Source organism: Gossypium hirsutum, chromosome D01 (genome assembly GCF_007990345.1).
Source record: "Gossypium hirsutum isolate 1008001.06 chromosome D01, Gossypium_hirsutum_v2.1, whole genome shotgun sequence".
Lineage (NCBI taxonomy): Eukaryota > Viridiplantae > Streptophyta > Magnoliopsida > Malvales > Malvaceae > Gossypium > Gossypium hirsutum.
In genome coordinates, this window is record NC_053437.1 from 7,178,990 (window position 1) to 7,201,125 (window position 22,136).

Genomic DNA, 22,136 nt, shown 5'->3' on the forward strand with positions numbered 1-22,136 from the left:
ATCTACGACGAGTGTTTGCTATTTTTTTCTCTGAATTGCATGGTTCCATTTATTGAATAAATTAATGAATTTACCTTTAAAAACAAAAACTAAAGATATGATGAAAAAGGAACCATGTGTACCAGGGAAAGTTAAAGCAGTACATATAATTAAGGAACCACATAAGTTAATACTAGCCAATTTGGTAGCACTTGGTCATCAAAGACTAGAACAACTTTTTATGATTAAAATATTTATTTAGTAATTGATTGATATATCGTTTTATTTAGAGAATATATATTTTATTTTTTAAAATAATATAATTTTAATATCTTTTTAAATTACAAAAAAAAGCTCAAACTAATAATGAGAATAATGGTAATTAAGTTTAATTATTACTAATAATGTGAAATAGTATGGTAAGAAGCACTTAATCAATATATTCAAAATGTGTTGGATTTGTGGGATTCTTATAATTGAGTGAGAAAAGAAAAAGAAAGAAACAGAATCAAATGAAAATAGAGAAAATAAAGTTGAATGTTTCTCGAGTTGGTGCCTACAAGAGCTTTCCGAGATTATTCAACAGAAAAACGACAAGGGACATAAAGTCTTCCCTATTTTCTATTATGTGGATCCATCTGATTTGAGAAAACAAACCGGAAAAGTTCTAGAAGCTTTTCTTAAGCATGAAAATAATTTCCAGGACAACAAAGAGAAGACACAAAGGTGGCGATCTGCTTTAACTCAAGTAGCTAACATCAAAGGATGGCACTTGAGTAACAGGTAACTATCATATTCTTTCACTTCAATAATATCTTACCAGCATCAAGTTTGAAATTTGAGGCATTAGCTAAGGATTGTGCCCTTAAAGTTTCACTAAGCTATTTCCTTTGCTTTGTATTTGAAGGCATGAATCAGAACTTATTGGAGAAATCATTGAAAAGGTATCAACAAAATTATGTCAAACATTTGCAAGTGCTCCTACTGACATGATTGGAATTAAATCACGTTTGGAAGAGTTGCAATGCAAAATAGGCATAGGGGAGGAAGATGATAGTGTTCAGATTATAGGGATTTGTGGAATGGGCGGGTTAGGTAAAACAACTCTTGCAAGATTTGTTTATGCCCAAATTTCAAGTCCTTTTGAAGGCAAAAGCTTTCTGGCCGATGTTCGTGAAGTTGCGGAGAAACATGGACTTGTTTATTTGCAGAAACAACTTCTTTCCCAAATATTTCCAGAGGAAAGTTTCAAGTTTGCTAATGTTCATGATGGGAATGACATCATAAGTCGTATGTTATCTCATAAAAAGATTTTTATTGTTATTGATGATGTGGATAACATACAACACTTAAAATGTTTGATAGGCAGGCGAGCTTGGTTTGGTTTAGGAAGCAGGATCATCATAACAACAAGAGACGAGCATCTGCTGCAAATCTACGGAGTGGATGATGTGTATAATCCGACGAAATTGAATGCCAAGGAAGCACTTCGCCTTTTCAGTTTGAAAGCTTTCAAAAGTGAAACACCTGCAATGGAATTTTTTGAGCTTTCTAAACGTGTAGTGGAATATGCCAATGGCCTTCCGTTAGCTCTTGAAGTTTTTGGTTCTTTTCTGTCTGGCAGATCAGATGAAGCTCAATGGAGAAGTGCTATTAAAAGACTTAAAAAGGAGTCCAACAAAGAAATTCTAGACAGGCTTCAAATAAGCTTTGATGGGTTAGAACAGTCGGAGAAAGATATATTTTTAGATATTGCATGCTTCTTCAAAGGAGAAGACAAAGATATGGTAACCAAAATTCTCGATGGTTGTGGCTTTTTCCCGGATATTGGAATAGATGTTCTCATCAAGAAATCTCTTGTAACAATTGATGAAGACAACAAATTGTCGATGCATGACTTGTTACAAGAGATGGGAAGGAAAATTGTTTACCAAGAATCTCCTAATGAACCTGGAAAACGTAGTAGATTGTGGGAGGAAAAGGATACTGATTATGTGCTAATAGAAAACACTGTAAGTCTTTAGCGCTATTAACTGTTACTCCACCCTTGAATATTTGTTGATTCATACGATACTAGGATGCAAGTCTAGCTTTGAACTATTTTTGGACGTGCATTGCACTGTTAAGTCATTAAATTTACCATATTAATTAGTTGATTGCTCTGATTTTCAGGCAACGGAAGCTGTTCAAGGTCTAGTCATCGATTCTATCAGGTGTAAATTCATACACCTATCTGTGTATGTGTAGTTGATTACTCTGTATATTGTAAAGCTCATTCCACTTTTTCCTTTGGTGGTTATCAGGAAACAGAGCACTTGGACTTTGAATGCTGATGCCTTTTTGACGATGAACAGGCTAAGACTGCTCAGAGTCTTCAATGTCCCAAATTCTCGTGATTTCAAATATCTTAGTAACGAGTTAAGGCTTTTAGAATGGCATGGATATCCTTTCAAATCCTTCCCTTCAAGCTTCCAACCAGAGAACCTTGTTGAACTTCTTCTGCCTTATAGCCGCATTGAAAAGTTGTGGAAGCCAAACATGGTAAGAGTTACTTTGTTTGATCAATTAATTTTGACCAAGATAACATAAACACAAAATACCAAAAATAAAATGGCATTTCATCTTTGGTTTTCTTTTTCATTGTTTTCTTTTACAGGCTTTATATAAGTTAAAATTGGTCGACCTCAAAGGCTCTAAAAACCTTGTGAAAACACCAGACTTCAGTATGGCCCCAAATCTTGAAAGTTTGATTCTGGAAGGTACTGGAATAGTAGATTTTGATCCTACCGTCAAGTTTCTAAGGAGGCTGAAGCTTTTGAATTTAAGAAACTGCAAGAGACTTAGGATTTTCCCATCCAAAATTGGGAATGGATCTCTACAAACATTAATTCTTTCAGGTTGCTCAAATATAGACAGGATTCCAGAGATTGTGGGGGAAATGGAATGTCTGAAAGAGCTTTGTTTGGATGGGACTGGTATTAAAGAACTTCCCTCTTCAATTGGACATCTCAGGAGTCTTATGTTGCTAAATTTGAAAGATTGCAGTAAGCTTGAGAGTCTCCCAAGCAGCATAGGTGGGTGTGAATTCCTTAAAACTCTTCTTCTCTCTGGCTGCTCTAAACTTAAAAATTTTCCAGAGAGTTTGCGACAACTAGAATCTTTGGAGGAGCTTAACCTAAGTGAGACTGCCATAACAACACCACCATCCTTCATTTTTCATATGAAAAATCTCAAGTTTCTTTCTTTCCAAGGATGCAAGGGACCACCATATAGAGTACGATCACATTGGCGTTTTATTTCTACGCCCGCACCAAGACTTAGTACGAACTCTATGACCTTGAAGCTACCTGTTATTTTGTCTGGTTTGAGTTCTTTGAAGGAGCTGAATTTAGATGACTGCAACCTTAATGATGGGGCTATTCCTGATGACATTATCAGGTTGTCCTCATTAGAAGCACTACGAATTTCTGATAACAATTTCAGGACCTTGCCTACAACCCTTGGTGGACTTTCCAAGCTTACTACTCTAGTACTGACTGACTGCAAAAGGCTTAAATCATTGCCCGAGCTACCAGCAAGCCTAAAATTATGGTTGGATGGTTGTGGTTCTTTGGAAGCAGTTGCAAATTCGACTACAGCTTTCAATTCACGGGTTACTGGATATATTTGTGCTTTTAACTGCTTCAAATTGGCAGAGGGTAACGATGTAGTAACAATGCTGAAGACACGGCTGAAGGTTAGTACCTTTATTTTTTTCTATTATTGCTCCCATTGATTTATGGTACTAGTTTCAGCAAATGTGTCTTTGTTTGCAGCTAGTAGCAAATGCAAGAACAGAACGTTATAACATTGTCATACCGGGAAGTGAAATCCCAAAATGGTTTAGCAGTCAAACGGATGACTCTTCAAAATCTATAATAAAGATGCCATTGCCTCCCAATTTTCTGAATGATACACAGTTCTTAGGCTTCGCTTTCAGCTGTGTTTTCTTCTCTGACTTCAATAATAAACCTCGAAGGGGGGATCATATTTCGTATGCATTTGTTATCCATGGTAGAAATTTCTCCGGAGAATTTCAAACAGTCTATTTCCATTTAGAAGGTAAATCTACGAGAGTGACCAAAGACCACCTTTGGATACATTATTTGCCTCGTAACTACATAGATTTGTTGTCCCTGGTGGAATTAGAATGCAAAGAAACTGAGGTTTCTGGATCCAGCACAGATATGTTGAAGGAAAGATTTGAAATTGAGGTTGCATTCGAAATCTGGGGCATCAATTCCATGGTGAAGAAATGCGGGGCTCGAATAGTGTATGAGGAAGATTTGGAAGAGATGGACCAAACCATACATGAACATAGCGGGTCAACTTCTTCAAATTTTGATGATATGCATTCAAACAGTGGATCAAACGGGAATAATAATGGCGCTCTTGTCAAGAGAAATGGTTAAGCCTTCACTTATTTACAGTGATTGATATATGCTGTTAACTCCTGTTTTATAAGGCTAATTTACTTCATATCTTCGTGCTTTTCCAGGTTGAATGCGAAAGCAGGTGATCAGCGGAACACAACTCTATTTTGTCGATTCTGTCAATCATATGTTGTAAACCATCGGCTACTCTCCTAGCTTTATATTGTTTTCTCCATTTTCTTTCATATGGATTTATCTTTTTCGTACAACTTGTGTTTCAGTTTTGTTATAGACGGAAAATACAATTGGTTAAACTCATTTAATTAGCTAATTCAGTAGAGTTTTCTCTATCGGCTTTGTTATCGTATTTTTCTGAACTTACTGACTAGTCATTGAAATAAAGAGAAAGCAGAGTGAGGAAGAAAAAACTAAGTTCGTTTTCTAAACGACTTGTGGTCCCATACATAAAATTCTTGTTAAATGTTTAATAATTTTAGTTAGAATATAATTTTTCGATATAAACATCAATTCTTTTTTCTATTTAGGTTACTTAATAAATTTTATTATTTTTGAATAATGAAATAAACTTCAAAGTTAATCGGGACTATTCTGTATTGGGTTTAATTAATAATTGAAATTTTAAAACATTGGATAATAGCATAGTCATTCTATCCTTGGATAACATTTTGAAATGTGCGTTCAAGAAGAAATTGAAGCGTAATCATTTCCTTCTTTTGAGTAACCATTGTATTCTAGGGACAACATTTTCAGACCAGTTGTGCCACAGTAAAGAAACTAAATTAAGAAAGCTTCTTGGAAGTGTCTTGCCTATAGCCTTTCTCATTACTTATTCTTTTAGCATTATTCTACTTGGTTGTATTAGTCCATCCCAAAACCACTATATACAACAATTTTAGGATACATATACTTCATGAAAAATGAAGAGTCTAAGGTAACATAGATTGAGAAGTGTATAGAACCACAGTTTCAAGGTACAAAACAGAAAATTTGGAATTAAAGTTTAATTAGGAGCCAACAAATTTTTACATTGCAAGCTAGAGATTTATAGTTTGAATCTCATTGTTAGATTAAGCCTTTCATGTTCTTGACAGATTGGTCAAGTTTGCAAGATGAGTTTCTATTTCTTAAAAGTTTTTATTTTTATAATTGTCACGCTCTTATGATCACCCACCCGAAGACCAAATAAGGTTCGGGTCTCCTACCTGAGACCTGAATAGGGCTCACTAGATGGATGCGGGCAAGCCTCACAGTATGAAGCTCACAAGAGGTGTTCGCAAGAGGAGCTCACGGATCCTGCTCACTCATGATAGGGGGTGTTCACAAGGGGAGCTCGCGATCTCAACTTGCATATGCCTAAGGAGTGTCAAGCAGGCAACCCAAAACAATACACGTTTCCAGCATGCATAGAGTTCGCTAGGAACGTCAATTCTATGAAAAGAAGCTATGTATATAAATATTCTATTGTCCCCTCTAGTGAGACATAATGAAAATTTACTTAACAATTGGTGCGGTGAGCGTGGACAAATTTCCAACTGACAGATTTCTATCAAGTTTGAGAAAAATTACCAGAAGTGAAGATGGTTCACCCAAATAAGAATTTCCCTTTCAATCTTTCGTTGAGACAGTTTAGAGCCTCGAGTTCTAGCAGTTAACCTAACGAAACAAATTTGTTTGCCGATCAACCAGAGAACTAAGGATTGTTTCACTCTAAATGATGTAATCGAAGAACCAATGAGAAACAAGGAGCTTTCCTAGTTTGTTGATCAAGGTGTTTCCCAACAAGGTCAGACTTTACATGGTGATCCCAAGGGTAAACAGAAGGTTAAAGGTATCATCCATGTAATTGTAGGAATAGATGAAAAGTGAGTAGGTTCTAGTGCAAAAAAGAATGTGCAGATGAGAAGTGTGATGTCTATTAGCACCCCTAAAATGTCATGTCAACAGGGAAGATAGAGCGTTAAATTTGGTAATGATGATGAGGAGTTGGTATGTGACGAAGAGGGTAATGATCTAATGGTTATATCTATAACAATAGTAGCTTTTAAGTTTAAAAGGATACTTGTAGACAGTGGTAGTGTAGTAGAAGTGTTATCTTGGGAAGCGTATCAGAAGACAGGGCTAAAGGAGCAAGCATTGTCCAAAGCTAGCCTACTGTATGGTTTTGCAAACTATCCTGTTGAGGTGAAAGGCTTGACCACTTTATCGGTCACCTTGAGGGATAACGAGCATACAACTACGGAGTATGTCTAGTTCTTTGTTGTAGACCATCCCATGAAAGACAATGCTATCTTTGGGCTACCAATAATGACGATGAAAAAATTGGTTACTACAACGTTTTACATGAAGATTTAGTTCCCAACGAGGATGGTGGTTGGGTTTTTGCGATTGGATCAGTGAATTACGAGGTAATACCATATGTTGTTGGTTAAGCAATTCCAAGAGCCAGTAGTTAGAGGACAGAGTTCGCAGGGTGTAGAGTTACAAAGTTAAGTCTTGGACTTGAATAACGTGGATGTGAGGGATGAAGAAAGAAATAAAAAGCAGCAGAGCATACTGGGACTTTACAACTATTCTGTGACAATGAGGAAAGAATTGTAAATATTTCATCAGCGTTGGTAACAGAAGACAATAGCATATTGATTCGGTGTCTGAAGGAAAACTCAGACGTTTTTGCTTGGTTAGCGGCAGACATGCCATGGGTAGATGGATACAATTGGTGCAGTGAGCATGGACAAATTTCCAACCGACAGATTTCTTTCAAGTTTGAGAAAAATTACCAGAAGTGAAGATGGTTCACCCAAATAAGAATTTCCCTTTCAATCTTTCGTCGAGACAGGTTGGAGCCTCGTGTTCTAGTAGTTAACCTAATGAAGCAAATTTGTTTGCCGATCAACCGGAGAACTTTGACAATGCGGCCTATCAGGGAGTTTTCGGTCCATTGGGCTTGAACATATCCACTGGTTGTGGGTTGCCACTCCCTCCCAACTAATAAGCATTGTCACAATAGTTCATTGCTCTCCAGGAGTAGATGAAGTTAATGAAAGATCAAATGGTTGCACAAGAGGAATGGTTTGAGCAATAATAGACTTTTCAGCAAAAGTTATTGAAATAGAATAAAGAGTTAAGAAGGAAGGTAAGCTCTGACACTTCTAATTTTCGTGACAATTTGAGTGCACAGGACAAAGCTTCAGGTATGCATGCAAGATAATAGCAAAACGAAATGGATGAGTTGCAAAGAGACGTGAGAACGTTGCACCCTAAGTCTCAAGACATGGATTGATACCATTTAATGTAATACAATTATTATAGCTGAGAGCATTGGATTAAAAAAAGTGTAAAGCATTTTCCACGACACTAAAAGGGAGTGCGGAAGATTGGTACTTGTCCCTTTCTCAAGGCTCTGTTCAAAGTTTTTCTCAATTGGGTCAGATCTTCTTGGAAAGATTTAGGCTCCACAAGGCAACCATAAGTATGCCTAGGGGTTAATGCCAATGAAACAAAGGCAAGGAGAGTCTCTCCAAGATTATGTGAAGCGGTTTCATGCAACGAATTTGAACACGAAGAACTTGGAGGATCAGTGGGCTATCGATGTTTTCATCATTGAGGTATAAAATGATCATGTACAATACTCTTTTATCTATAACAGGCCACGAAGTTTGGCAAGTCTGTACCAGTGAGCCTACAAGTTCGTAAAGGCAAAGGAGATTAAAAGGGTATCACATAGTATTGTTCAGAGGGAAGACAAGCAGTTTAGAAACTGAGAGGCAACTCGCAGCAAACAAGGCCCTCCTAACCAGTCATTGCGAGCAAGAGGTGATAGCTGGTAGAGAAATCAGATGCAAGGTGATTCTCCTAGGGCTCTCTAGAGGTCTCAACTAGAGCATACTAGGAAGTACATTCCCTAAGGTGTGTTTAAAGTTTACACTTATTTGAATGCTACCCATTCTTACATTCTGAACCAAGTAAAAAGTCTTGGTATCCTGCCCAAGCCATCCTGCCCAAGCCATCTCTAATGAGGCATAGTACAATGAGGTCCAACTAGAGAGATAGGTGTGCCTTCCACAATGATGTTAGACACAAAACTAAGGATTGTTTCACTCTAAAGGATGTAATCGAAGAACCAATGAGAAACAACGAGCTTTCCTAGTTTGTTGATCAAGGTGCTTCCCAACAAGGTCAGACTTTACATGGTGATCCCAAGGGTAAATAGAAGGTTAAAGGTATCATCCATGTAATTGTAGGAATAGATGAAAAGTGAGTAGGTCTAGTGCAAAAAAGAATGTGCAGATGAGAAGTGTGATGTCTATTAGCACCCCTAAAATGTCATGTCAACAGGGAAGATAGAGCGTTAAATTTGGTAATGATGATGAGGAGTTGGTATGTGACGAAGAGGGTAATGATCTAATGGTTATGTCTATAACAATAGTAGCTTTTAAGTTTAAAAGGATACTTGTAGACAGTGGTAGTGTAGTAGAAGTGTTATCTTGGGAAGCGTATCAGAAGACAGGGCTAAAGGAGAAAGCATTGTCCAAAGCTAGCCCACTGTATGGTTCTGCAAACTATCCTGTTGAGGTGAAAGGCTCGACCACTTTACCGGTCACCTTGAGGGATAACGAGCATACAACTACGGAGTATGTCTAGTTCTTTGTTGTAGACCATCCTATGAAAGACAATGCTATCTTTGGGCTACCAATAATGACGATGAAAAAATTGGTTACTACAACGTTTTACATGAAGATTAAGTTCCCAACAAGGATGGTGGTTGGGTTTTTGCGATTGGATCAGTGAATTATGAGGTAATACCATATGTTGTTGGTTAAGAAATTCCAAGAGCCAGTAGTTAAAGGGCAGAGTTGCAGGGTGTAGAGTCACCAAGTCAAGTCTTGGACTTGAATAACGTGGATGTGAGGGATGAAGAAAGAAGTAAGAAGCAGCAGAGCATACTGAGACTTTACAACTATTCTGTGACAATGAGGAAAGAATTGTAGAGATTTCATCAGCGTTGGTAACAGAAGACAATAGCATATTGATTCGGTATATGAAGGAAAACTCAGACGTTTTTGCTTGGTTAGCGGCAGACATGCCAGGGGTAGATGGATACAATTGGTGCGGTGAGCGTGGACAAATTTCCAACCGACAGATTTCTTTCAAGTTTGAGAAAAATTACCAGAAGTGAAGATGGTTCACCCAAATAAGAATTTCCCTTTCAATCTTTCGTCGAGACAGGTTGGAGCCTCGAGTTCTAGTAGTTAACCTAATGAAGCAGATTTATTTGCCGATCAACCGAAGAACTTTGACAATGCGGCCTATCAAAGAGTTTTCGGTCCATTGGGCTTGAACATATCTACTGGTTGTGGGTTGCCACTCCCTCCCAACTAATAAGCATTGTCACAATAGTTCCTTGCTCTCCAGGAGTAGATGAAGTTAATGAAAGATCAAATGGTTGCACAAGAGGAATGGTTCGAGCAACAATAGACTTTTCAGCAAGAGTTATTGAAATAGAATAAAGAGTTAAGAAGGAAGGTAAGCTCTGACACTTCTAATTTTTATGACAATGTGAGTGCACAGGACAAAGCTTCAGGTATGCATGGAAGAGAATAGCGAAACGAGATGGATGAGTTGCAACAGGACGTGAGAACGTTATAACAATCCATTGGCCCCTGAGATAGCAACAGTGAACTTGTCGTGCGATTTTAAAGTCCCAAAGGACATGTTTGAGAGGAGAAAAGACATGCGAGCCCGTTTAAGGCAATACAATTATTATAGCTGAGAGCATTGGATTCGGAAAAGTGCAAAGCTTTTTTCACGACACTGAAAGAGAGTGCGAAAGATTGGTACTTTTCCTTTTCTCAAGACTCAGTTCAAAGTTTTTCTCAATTAGGCCAGATGTTCTTGGCAAGATTCAGGCTCCACAAGGCAACCATGAGCATGCCTCGTGGGTTAATGTCAATGAAACAGAGAGAATAGAGTCTCTCCAAAATTATGTGAAGCGATTTCATGCGACAAATTTAAACATAAAGAATTTGAAAGATCAGTAGGCTATCGATGCTTTTATCGTGGGGGCAGAAAATGATCATGTACAATACTCCTTTACCAATAACAGGCCATAGAGTTTGGCAGATCTTTACGAGCGAGCCTACAAGTTCGTAGAGGCAGAGGAGATTAAAAGGGTATCGCATAGCACTGTTCAGATGGAAGACAATTAGTTTAGAAACTGAGAGGCAACTCGCAGTAAACAAGGCCCTCCTAACCAGTCATTACGAGCAAGAGGTGATAGCTAGCAAAGAAATCAGATGCAAGGTGATTCTCTTAGGGCTCTCTAGAGGTTTCAACTGGAGCATACTAGGAAGTACATTCCCTAAGGTGTGTTTGAAGTTTACACTCATTTTAATGCTACCCATTCTTACATTCTGAACCAGGTAAAATGTCTTGGTATCCTGCCCAAGCCATCTCCAATGAGGTATAGTACAATGAGGTCCAACTCGAGAGACAGATGTGCCTTCTACAATGATGTTGGACACTAAAATAAGGATTGTTTCACCCTAAAGGATGCAGTTGAAGAAGCAGTGAAAAACGGCGAGCTTGCCAAGTTTGTTGATCAAGGTGTTTCTCAGTAAGGTCAGACTTCATATGGTGATCCCAAGGGTAAACATAAGGTTAAAGGTACCATCCATGTAATTATAGGAATAGATAAAAAGTGGGTAGGTTTTAGTGCAAAAAAGAATGCGCAGATGAGAAGTGTGATGTCTATTAGCACCCCTAAAAGGTCATATTAGCAGGAAGAATAAAGCGTTGAATTTAGTAATGATGATGAGGAGTTGGTATTTGACGAAGAGGGTAATGATCTTATGGTTGTGTCTACAACAATAGTAGGTTTTAAGTTTCAAAGGATACTTGTAGACAGTAGTAGTGTAATAGAAGTGTTATCTTGGGAAGCATATCAGAAGATGGGGCTAAAGGAGCAAGCATCGTCCAAATCTAGCCCACTGTATGGTTTTGCAAACCATCCTACTGAGGTAAAAGGCTCGACCACTTTACCTGTCAACTTGGGGATGACAAGCACACAACTACGGAGCATGTCTAGTTCTTTGTTCTAGACCATCCCATAGAGTACAATGCTATCTTTGGGCGACCAATAATTAAACTCTTTAATTAACTCCAGGACTAGCCTTCATACTTGATCAACTTAGGATCCCCTGTCTCCCATTCACCTTTGAGTTGATAGATTACTAATGTAAAATCCCCATATACCTCTAGTATTTTGATATTGAATTCTATAGCTACACGGATACCCATGATGCATGCCTTGTATTCTGCCATATTGTTCGTGCAATTAAAATCCAATTTACTAGTAAAGGGATAGTGATCTTCGTTTAGGGATACTAAGACAGCCCCGATTCTGTTACCCATAGTGTTGGAGGCCCCATCAAAGTTTAGTTTCCAGGGATGTTCTTTTTGAGCACCTTCTTTAGTAGTCGCAACATACATCAGATTTTTATTTGAGAAATCAAAATTCAAAGGCTCATAATCTTTTAGAGCTCTACTGGCTAGAAAATCTGCTATTGAACTCCCTTTTATTGCTTTCTGGTTCACATAGGCTATATCAAATTTGGAAAATTGAATTTGCCATCGAGTCATTCTTCCATTCAGAGCAATCAAATCCATCACATACTTTAGAGGGTCCATCATTTAGATTACCCATGTTGTATGGTACAACATGTATTGTCTTAGTCTCAGGGTTGTCCAGATTAAGGCGCAATACAACTTCTCAATTGGCGAATATATTGTCTCCCATTCATTAAACTTCTTACTGAGGTAATATATCGCTCTTTTCTCCCTGACTCATCATGTTGGCCAAGTACGCATCCCATGGAATTTCCAAATATTGCCAAGTACAATATTAGTGGCTTTTCTGGGTAATGTGGCATCAGCACTAGGGATTTAGACAAGTAATGTTTGACCTTGTCGAAAGTCTTCTGGAACTCCTTATCCCGTATGCCTGGATTGTGTTTCATAAGGAGATGGAATATGGGGTTGCATTTCTCAGTTAGTTGTGAAATGAACCGGACGATATAATTTAGTCTTCCTAGGAAACCTTGAACTTCTTTTTGAATGCGCGGCAGAGGCAACTCATATATAGCTTTAACTTTAGATGGGTCTGATCCCTTTTTCACTAACTACAAACCCTAGCAATTGTCCTGCCCTAGCCCTGAAGGTACATTTTACTGGATTGAGATTTAGCTGGAATTTTCTCAACCTCAAAAATAATTTCCCCAAGACTTGCATATGCTCTTTTTCTGTTCTGGATTTTGAGATCATATCATCGACATAAACCTCAATTTCTTTATGCATCATATCATGAAACAAGGTTACCATGGCTCTTTGATACGTCACTCTCACATTTTCTGTCCAAATGGTATCACTTTATAGCAGAATGTTCCCCACATAGTTACGAATGTCGTCTTTTTCATGTCTTCTTAAGGATGTATCTTTATCTAGTTGTAACTGGAAAAGCCATTCATGAAGAAGAACAGTGAATAACTTGCCGTGTTGTCCAATAAGGTGTCAATGTGAGGCAATAAGAAATTATCTTTTGGGTTGGCCTTATTTAAATCCCTATAGTCTACACACATTCATACTTTCCCATCTTTCTTAGGAACGGGGACAATATTAGCTACCCATTATGAGTATTTAACCACTTGTAGGAAACCAGCGTCGAATTACTTCTTAACCTCTTCTTTTATTTTCAGCAAGATGCCGAGCCTCATCCTTCTGAGCTTCTGTTAAACTGGCTTGCACTCTTCCTTTATGGGGAGTCGGTGTACCACGATATTAGTGTTTAGCCCAGGCATATCTTGAAATGACCATGCGAAGACATATTTGAATTCTTGGAGCAACTCAATGGGGTTTCACTTTGTCTTTGCGGTGATACAAGCTCCGATCTTCATCTCTTTCTCTTCTCCTAAGCTCACAATTTCTACTGATTCTTTGTGAGGTAGGATTTGTTTCTCATCTTGTTCTACCATCCTTAACAAATTAGGAGATAGGTTACAATTTCGATCATCTTCAAAGTCTTGAAGTTCCTCTAGACACATATCTTACTGAAAAGGAGATTCTGAGTCAGTAACAATGTCGCTCATATCATTGATATCTGGAGACCTGTTATATGAACGAAGAAAGACCCAAAAAACAAATGAATCTAAAAATAAACATTTGTGTGGTATGAGTATGAATGAAATGGAAAAATAAAATAATATTTTCCAAAATGAAACAAAAATATGTATTTTATTAAAATAAAGCTATTGGACATATGCCTATTTCACAAAAGGATTCTTATTGCTCACGGGCTTTGAGCAATAAGTGTGATTTGAACATTACTTTGAATTAGTTCTAAAAATTGCTAGGATCTTTTTGAATCTAATTGTTCAGAACACTTTCGAGGATATAAGGACAAATGTCTGACAGGTTTTCTTCCCTAATTCTTTATTTGGATTTGGTGTTGATGCTTAGATTTCCCAACATTCCTTCCAGTCCTTTGACCTATTCAAAGAATTCCAACTCTTTGTTATCCATTAGACTTTGTACCAAAGCTTTGAATTCAACTCACTCTTGGATTCCATGACCTTCTTTAGCGGGGAACTCGCAGTAGCTCCTCACTTCTTTAGGTTTCTCCTCTGAATCTTGCATGATTATCCTCCATCTATCATCTTTTTCCAAACTCATTTTAGTGAGATTTTTACTTCCACCACATCAATTTTGGTTCTCTTTCCTCCACTTTCAATTATCGCGTTCACCCCTTAATCTGAATGACTGAGTAACAGATTTCCTACCACATTAGGTCTTGATGGATCATCGAACCTAACGATCCCCATCTTGATAAACCTCTTAATTAACTTTTTAAATGCAGTACAGTTCTTAATTAAGTGTCCCGTTATTCCTGCTTGGAACTCACGTTAAACATTCACATCGTACCATTTTGGGAATGTAAGTTGCATGGGTTTTAAGTAAAACAGGGATACCACATACGCATTGATCATATTCTGACATAACTCCTTATATGTCATCGGGATAGGTGTGAACTGGAGTTTTTTGTGTTTGGTATTGAGTTAGATTCTTGCCTTGAGGGGCCTTGATGGCTGGTTGTTACGGTCTTTGGTTGGACTATAGTGACCGTCTTGAATAACCTTTATTATACACGCTCGCGTTACTCACTTCATTTTCCTTATTCCTCGGGGTTGATCTTTTGGCGTTTTTCCCCGCATCTATTTTCTCACTCCTTACTACATTTTCAATCATCTCACTAGACATTACTATATCTGATATACTCTATGTAGTGCTTCCCAACATATGGTTAATGAACAGGGCTTTCAAAGTATTTATGAAAAGTATTATTGTCTCTTTCTCCAGAAGAGGAAGTTGGACTACGTTGCCACATCTCTCCATCTTTGAGCGTACTACCTGAAGCTTTCACTCTGCTTCTTTTCCATGTTTTGCAATGTAATCCTGTCAGGGGTCATGTCAGTCACATGAATGTATTGTTTCATTAAAGTCTGTGCCAAATTTTTCCATGAGCTTATTTTGGCACCATTTAGCTGGTTGTACCACTTGGCAACCGACCCAACCAAACTCTCTTAGAAGTAGTAAATTAAAAATTGGTCATTATTGACGTATCCCGTGATTCTTTGGTAGAACACTATGATGTGGGCTTCAAGACAACTAATCTCATTATATTTTTTGAATTCTTGAGTCTTGAATTTTAGTGGGAGTACTAGATCCGGAACTAAACATAAATCCTTAGCATCAACCCCGCAAAGGTAGTTAGCATTCTCTATAGCACTAAATTTCTCCCCCAACCACTTGCATTGATCTTCTACTTGTTTTGTCAATTCTACTCTTGCTCTATCCATTTCAGCCATGTCATCCAAATCGAAAAACTGGGTTGGTCAGATTATCCTCGGGATTGGAATCTGAACCTGTTAGGTAGTTCACCGGTGCTGAGGTACCGACTTAATATTGTTAAGGTATTATGGTAACGGGTACACCTCGTGGATATGTTTCTGGTTGGGCTTGGACATTTACTGGGGTAAAGCCTAGGGGATATGTAGGGGAAAAGAAAGAAATAGCCAAACAAAATCAAATGAAAATCGAGAAAATAAAGTTGAATGTGTCAAATCTCAGCAAAGTTTTGAAGTTGTAAATATCAAAGCGCTTGGAGACTACTGAAGATTGTACACTTTGACATAGTAGGTCATTTTGATATACCATCAGTTGGAGGAAACATGTATTTTCTTACCTTTATTGATGATTTTAGTAGAAAAAGTTAGATATATTTCCTTAAAATAAAATTAGAAATACTTAATAAATTCATGGAGTTCAAAACTATGGTGGAAAAACAAAGTGGACATTATATTAAGATATTCAAAACTAATAACGAGGGCAAGTATTTATCAAAACTGTTTAAAAGCTTTTGTAAAGAGCACATAATTATTCACCAATTGATAATTACATATACACCACAACAAAATGTAATTACTGAAAGAAAGAAACGCACTATTCTTGATATGGAAAGCAGCATGGTAAAAGGTAAACATCTACCTAGAACTTTTTGGGCTAAAGTTGTTCAATGTGCAGTTTACCTATTAATCGATGCCTAGTAGAAAGTGTGAAATATAAGACACTAAATAAAGTTTGGAGCGATCAAAAGCCATGAGTTGGACATCTCAAGTTTTTTGGATGCATCACATATGCTCACATTCCTAATTAGACGAGAGTGAAGCTCAATAAAAAAGGCATGAAATGCATCTTTATTGGATATGAAAAAAGAAGCAAAGCATATAAACTACACAACCCTCTCACCAAGAAAGTTATTATTTCAATAAATTTTGAGTCCAATGACACAAATTACTAAAGATGGAGCGACAAAGAAAAGTAAATTGAAGGACTATTTTTTAGTGATGATAAAGATGATGACTTCATTAATCAAGATAAAGAAGGTGATGATCAAAGCCATCCACCAAGACATGTTGCAACAACTCCTACAACATCGTCATCACCAAGTAGTAGTAGTTCAAAGGAAGTGTCTACAAGAATGTGCAGTCTACACAACATTTATAATGCTATAGCACCCATAGAGACAACTCTTAATTATTCATTATTTTGTTTAATTACAAAATGTGATCCTATAACATATGAAGAAACAATTGAAGATATCAAATGAAATAAGGAAACGGATGAAGAAATTGCAACAATAAGAAGAAATGATACGTGAGAGTTAACAAGTTTGCTAAGAGGATACAACCCAGTTAAAGTTAAATGGGTGTACAAGACAAAGACCAACAAAAAGGGGAAAATGGAGAGTACAAAGAAATTCTAGTTGTCAAAGGCTACAAGTAAAGACATTGATACGAGCTCACCTCGGTGATGAGTCAAGTTCATTGAGCTAGAATCGAGCTGATTTAAGCTCAACGAGCTAAATTTGAGCTAGGTCAGCTTGCGAAAAATGGCAAGCCTCGCTTGGTGAGCTGAACCAAAGGCGTTCCCGACCGTGATCGTATTAGACATGAAGTGGATTATGATGAAGTGTTTGCTCCAGTAGCCAAAATCAACACTATAAGTCTTTTCACAACAATTACAACACAAAACAATGGAAGATTTATCAAATGGACGTGAAGTTATCATTCCTTAATAACTACTTAAAATAAGAAGTTTACATTGAACAACCACATGGATGTAGAAAACAAAGACAATAAGACAAATATATCGCTTAAAGAAAGCTTTATATGGTTTAAATCAAGCCCCAAGCATGGAACACAAGAATAGATTAGTACTTTTAGAAGAATGAGTTCATGAAAAGTCTATATGAGCATGCCTTATATACGAAGAAAAATGGAGATGGTGACATCATGATCGCATGTTTATATATAAATGATATGATTTTCACAAGAAACAGACCAGGTATGTTCAATGACTTTAAGAAAGCTATGACTAAAGAATTTGAAATGACAGATATTGATGAGATGTCATGTTTTCTTGGATGCAAAGTGAAGCAAATGGAAGATGAAATATTTGTGTTTCAAAAGCAATATGTGGAACAAATCTTAAGCTAATTCTAAATGAAAGATTGCAAGCCAGTAGCCACACCAGTGGAACCTAGTATGAAGTTAAGTGTTAATTCAACTAGCGCCAATAAATTCAACATTATTTAAAAGCATCATTTGAAGTTTAAAGTATCTGACTATCGTGCAGGAAAACATAATGTATGCAATGGGATTAATTAGTTGATTCATGAAGAAGTCAGAACAAAACCATCTAATTATACCAAAAGAATTTTGAGATATGTTAAAAGCACAATGGATCATTTTTTTTACACTTAAAGTTCAAAATTAGTTGGTTAGTCATAAAATGAATATGGTGGTGACTTGGACTATCACAAAAGCACATCTGGATATTTATTCCATATTGGCTCTACAACATTTCCAGGGTCTTCGAAAAAGCATCAAATAGTAGCCTTCTCAGAATGTGAAGCAGAATACACTGCTATAGTATGCCCTTGTCAAGCAATTTGGTTGAAGAATATTTTGAGCGAACTAACTCTTACACAGGAAGGTTCTATTACAATTTATGTTGACAAAAAGTCTACAATATCTCTTGCAAAGAATCTTGTGTCCCATAGCCAAAGCAAGCTCATTGATACAAAGTATCACTTTATTTGAGAGTTGGTGAAGAATAAAAACATTAAGATCTACTACAGAATGAAAGACCAATTGGTAAACATTTTACGAAGCAATTGAAAGAGGGCGTATTTAACAAACTTAAAAGAAAAACTTGGAATAAAGATCTCGGTTTAAGGAGAAGTGTTAGAAGTCAAAGCGACTTCTAAAAGTTGGAAAAGCATGAAGCTAAGAGTGGCTTTACAAATTGGTTTAAAACGTGGCATGAAATTAGTGGCAAAATAGCAACATGAAAGCTTGCTGAAAGTTTCTTAAAGATTGAAATTGTGTAATGATAAGGATAAACAAAGCATTAACAGTGGAGCTTATTGGATAACCATGGATTTGCTCGAAGCTTTACAAGCTTATTGCAGCAGCCTTTAACTCTATTTATGTTATGTTATAAATAGCCCTTATGTTAGTGTGTGTGCATCACAAGTGAAAGAAATAGAATAAAAAAGGAATATTGTGTGTGCAGTAGAAAGTAGCGTGAGTTAGAGTAAAAAGAAACTAGCTGCAACTAGTAATTGAGAAATATATATATTTGTAATTTGCTATTGTTTTATAGATATTGTGTGAGTAATAAAGTTGTTTCGATTGTAAGGGTTAACTACGCTTCCAACATTTATCAACTCTGCCCGTATACATGGCACACTGTACTCAGCATGGTTACTAGTCTCTCTCGATCAACATTACTTAACAAATCACGGCTGTTAAGAGGAATTACCTATATTTAGTATCTTTCCACCTTCAACATAATATATTTCAAGGCTCTTTGAATCATAACCTGGAGACCTTTTTCGAAAAAGAAACTTCGAGAATTTTCTGTACCTAATAGAATTTAATAACACGTTATCTACATCCTCCTGATCAAACTCATTAACAAACCTATTCACATAACTAAATTCTAGGGTTCCTGTAAATTTCCCCCATGGCAGTACCTTTATTTAAATTATCCAAATCCAGGTAAGCTTTTTTCTTTTGGTTTCCATCCCCATTGTGGCTTGTCTCCTTCCTCCATTTCTAAGTTCTAACCATCATCAACGTTGCTCCAAACTTTTTCAAACACTTATCAATTTTTCTTTTATTTTCAGCAAGACGTCGGGCCCTATCCTTCGGAGCTTCTATTAAACTGGCTTGCACTCTTCCTTTATGGGGAGCCGGTGTACCACGATATTAGTGTTTAGCCCAGGCATATCTTGATACGACCATACGAAGACATCTTTGAATTCTTTGAGCAACTCAATGGGGTTTCACTTTGTCTTTGCGGTGATACAAGCTCCGATTTTCATATCTTTCTCTTCTCCTAAGCTCACAATTTCTACTGATTCTTTGTGAGGTAGGATTTGTTTCTCATCTTGTTCTACCATCATTAACAAATGAGGAGATAGGTTATAATTTTGATCATCTTCAAAGTCCTGAAGTTCCTCTAGACACATATCTTACTCAAAAGGAGATTCTGAGTCAGTAGCAGTGTTGCTCATATCATTGATATCTGGAAACCTGTTATATGAACGAAGAAAGACCCAAAAAATAAATGAATCTAAGAATAATCATTTGTGTGGTATGAGTATGAATTAAATGGAAGAAATAAAATAATATTTACCAAAATGAAACACAACTATGCATTTTATTAAAATAAGGCTATTTGACATATGCCTATTTCACAAAAGGATTCTTATTGCTCCCAGGCTTAGAGCAATAAGTATGCTTTGAACATTACTTTGAATTAGTTTTAAAAATTGCAGGGATCTTTTCCGTAATCTAATTGTTCAGAACACTTTCGAGGATATAAGGACAAATGCCTGACAGGTTTTCTTCCCTAATTCTTTATTTGGATATGGTGTTGATGCTCAGATTTCCCAACATTCCTTCCAGTCCTTTGACCTCTTCAAAGAATTCCAACTCTTTGTTATCCATTAGACTTTGCACCAAAGCTTTGAATTCAACTCACTCTTGGATTCCATGACCTTTTTTAGTGGGGAACTCGCAGTAGCTCCTCACTTCTTTAGGTTTCTCCTCTGAATCTTGCATGATTAATCCTCCGTCTATCATCTTTTTCCAAACTCATTTTAGTGAGGTTTTTACTTCCACCACATCAATTTTGGTTCTCTTTCCTCCACTTTCAATTATCGCGTTCACCCCTTAATCTGAATGACTGAGTAACAGATTTCCTACCACATTAGGTCTTGATGGATCATCGAACCTAACGATCCCCATCTTGATGAACCTCTTAATTAACTTTTTAAATGCAGTACAGTTCTTAATTAAGTGTCCCGTTATTCCTGCTTGGTACTCACGTTAAACATTCACATCGTACCATTTTGGGAATGGAAGTTGTATGGGTTTTAAGTAAAACAGGGATACCACATGCGCATCGAACATATTCTGACATAACTCTCTATATATCATCAGGATAGGTGTGAACTGGAGTTTTTTTGTGTTTGGTCTTGAGTTAGATTCTTGCCTTGAGGGGCCTTGATGGATGGTTGTTATGGTCTTTGGTTGGACAGTGACCGGTCTTGAATAACCTTTATTATACACGCTCACGTTACTCACTTCATTTTCCTTATTCCTCGGGGCTGATCTTTTGGCGTTTTTCCCCGCGTCTATTTTCTCGCTCCTTACTACATTTTCAATCATCTCACTAGACATTACTATATCTGAGATACTCTTGGTAGCGCTTTCCAACATATGGTTAATGAACAAGGCTTTCAAAGTATTTATGAAAAGAATTATTGTCTCTTTCTCCAGAAGAGGCGGTTGGACTAGCGTTGCCACCTCTCTTCATATATGAGCGTACTACCTGTTTCACTCTGCTTCTTTTTCATGTTTTGCAATGTAATCCTTTCAGGCGTCATGTTAGTTACATGACTGCATTGTTTCATTAAAGTCTGTGCCAATTTTTTTCATGAGCTTATTTTGGCACCATTTAGCTGGTTGTACCACTTAGCAACCGACCCAACCAAACTCTCTTAGAAGCGGTGAATTAAAAATTGTTCATTATTGACGTATCCCGTGATTCTCCGGTAGAACATTATGATGCGGGCTTAAAGACAACTAATCTCATTATATTTTTTAAATTTTTGAGTCTTGAATTTTAGTGGGAGCACTAGATCCGAGACTAAACTTAAATCCTTAGCATCAACCTCGTAAAGGTAGTCAGCATTCTCCATAGCACTAAATTTCTCCTCCAACCACTTGCATTGATCTTCTAGCTGTTTTGGCAATTCTACTATTGCTCTATCCATTTCAGCCATGTCATCCAAATCGGAAAAACTGGGATGGTCGGATTATCCTCGGGATTGGATTCTGAACCTGTTAGGTAGTTCACCGATGCTGAGGTACCGACTTAATATTGTTGAGGTATTATGGTAACGGGTACCCTTCGTGGATATGTTTCTGGTTGGGCTTGGACATTTACTAGGGTAAAGCCTAGGGGATATGTAGGGGAAAAGAAAGAAACAGCCAAACAAAATCAAATGAAAATCAAGAAAATAAAATTGAATGTGTTAAATCTCAACAAAGTTTTGAAGTTGTAAAATCTCAAAGAGCTTGGAGACTACTGAAGATTGTACACTTTGACATAGTAGGTCATTTTGATATAGCATCAGTTGGAAGAAACATGTATTTTCTTACCTTTATTGATGATTTTAGTAGAAAAAGTTAGATATATTTTCTTAAAATAAAATTAGAAGTACTTAATAAATTCATGGAGTTCAAAACTATGGTGGAAAAACAAAGTGGACATTATATTAAGATATTCAAAACTAATAACGAGGGCATGTATTTATCAAAACTGTTTAAAAGCTTTTGTAAAAAGCACATAATTATTCACTAATTAATAGTTACGTATACACCACAACAAAATGGAATTGCTGAAAGAAAGAAATGCACTATTCTTGATATGGAAAGAAGCATGGTAAAAGGTAAACATCTACCAAGAACTTTTTGGGCTAAAGCTGTTCAATGTGCAATTCACCTATTAATCGATGCCTAGTAGAAAGTGAGAAAT

General features: G+C 36.9%; 1 protein-coding gene across 1 annotated transcript; it reads left to right on the forward strand.

Moving 5' to 3' along the window:
- Positions 1-529: 529 nt before the first annotated feature.
- Positions 530-4,744, forward strand: LOC107918178 (disease resistance-like protein DSC1). The gene is made up of 7 exons (XM_016847706.2): positions 530-762; positions 887-1,991; positions 2,152-2,192; positions 2,283-2,520; positions 2,636-3,715; positions 3,795-4,425; positions 4,517-4,744. The coding sequence occupies exons 2-7, from the start codon at positions 969-971 to the stop codon at positions 4,519-4,521; spliced, it is 3,018 nt and encodes a 1,005-aa protein (XP_016703195.2). The 5' UTR covers positions 530-762; positions 887-968; the 3' UTR covers positions 4,522-4,744.
- Positions 4,745-22,136: the final 17,392 nt, after the last annotated feature.